The sequence below is a fragment of the Dasypus novemcinctus genome, chromosome 10, assembly GCF_030445035.2.
Source record: "Dasypus novemcinctus isolate mDasNov1 chromosome 10, mDasNov1.1.hap2, whole genome shotgun sequence".
Lineage (NCBI taxonomy): Eukaryota > Metazoa > Chordata > Mammalia > Cingulata > Dasypodidae > Dasypus > Dasypus novemcinctus.
The window spans coordinates 99,568,572-99,569,836 of record NC_080682.1 but is presented as its reverse complement, the minus strand read 5'-3'; the positions used below and the strand labels follow the sequence as shown (position 1 = coordinate 99,569,836).

The following is a 1,265-nucleotide window of genomic DNA, read 5'->3' as shown; positions in this document are numbered from 1 at the left end:
AGTTGTAGCAGTTAATATTTATTGCAATTTTATGTGTCACACACTTTTAAGAGCTTTACATGAATTATTCATTTAATCTTCACAACAGCCTTATGAGAAATGTATTGTTTCATGTTCATTTGGCAGGTGAGGAAACTAAAGTGCACACAGGAAGGTAACTGCTTTAAGGTCACACAGCTAGTATGCTTCAGAACCAATTCCCTTTTTGCAGATAGTTAGGAGTTGTTTTTTGCCATGGCATGCACAAAACCAAAGAATCACTGGGCTTTATGCCTAGCCCTTCCTCCTTTTGCCTGAACCTAAGTCTGCCGAAAACACTTATGTGTCCTTACTAACTCTAACTTCTTAACAATGCGTAGGCGGATTTGCTTGGTTTTGATGCTGTAGACAATGGGGTTCATGAGGGGTGGCACCAGCAGATACACATAAGACATAAGGAGGTGTATGATATGGGGCAGATGTTCACCAAAGCGGTGTATGAGAGACAAGCCAATCATGGGTATGTAAAAAAGTAGCACAGCACAAATATGGGAGACACAGGTGTTGAGGGCCCGAAGTCGCTCCTGGCGGGAGGCGATGCTCAGCACAGTGCGGAGGATAAGTGTATAGGAGAGGAAGATGAGTAGGGAGTCCACACCCACGGTGCAGGCCACAACAAAGAGCCCATAGATGTGGTTGACAACGATGCTTGAACAGGCCAGCTTCATGATCTCTAGGTGCAGGCAGTAGGCATGGGCCAGCACATGGGAGTGGCAGTACTGGAAGCGCTTAAGAAGGAATGGCAGGGGGAGGATGAGAAGGGCACTTCTAAACACTGAGCTCAGCCCCATCTTAACAATGCGTGCAGGTGTGAGGATGGTGGAGTAACGTAGTGGGTTGCAAATGGCCACATAGCGGTCAATGGACATGGACAATAGAACTGAAGATTCCACCAGAGACAATGTATGGATGAAGAACAGCTGAGTGAAGCAAGCAGGGATGCCAATCTCTCGGGCATCAAACCAGAAGATGCCCAGAACAGTGGGAAGTGTGGAAAGGCAAAGGCCCAAGTCCGTGAGGGCCAGCATGGCCAAAAAATAGTACATGGGTTCATGGAGGGTGGCATCAGTACGGATGACGTGGAGGATGGTAAGGTTCCCTACAATAACTGTCAAGTAGATGGAGCAGAAGGGAATAGAGATCCAACCATGGAGATGTTCCACACCCTGGAAGCCTGTCAAGAAGAAAGTGGCTTTTTGGAGGCTGCTATTAAAAACGATTGTCAT

General features: G+C 46.9%; 1 protein-coding gene across 1 annotated transcript; it reads right to left on the bottom strand.

Annotated features, from left to right (window-relative positions):
* Window positions 1–299: 299 nt before the first annotated feature.
* Window positions 300–1,265, bottom strand: OR51G1 (olfactory receptor family 51 subfamily G member 1). The gene has a single exon (XM_004447283.2). It carries the CDS (start codon window positions 1,263–1,265, stop codon window positions 300–302), a length of 966 nt encoding a protein of 321 aa, XP_004447340.2.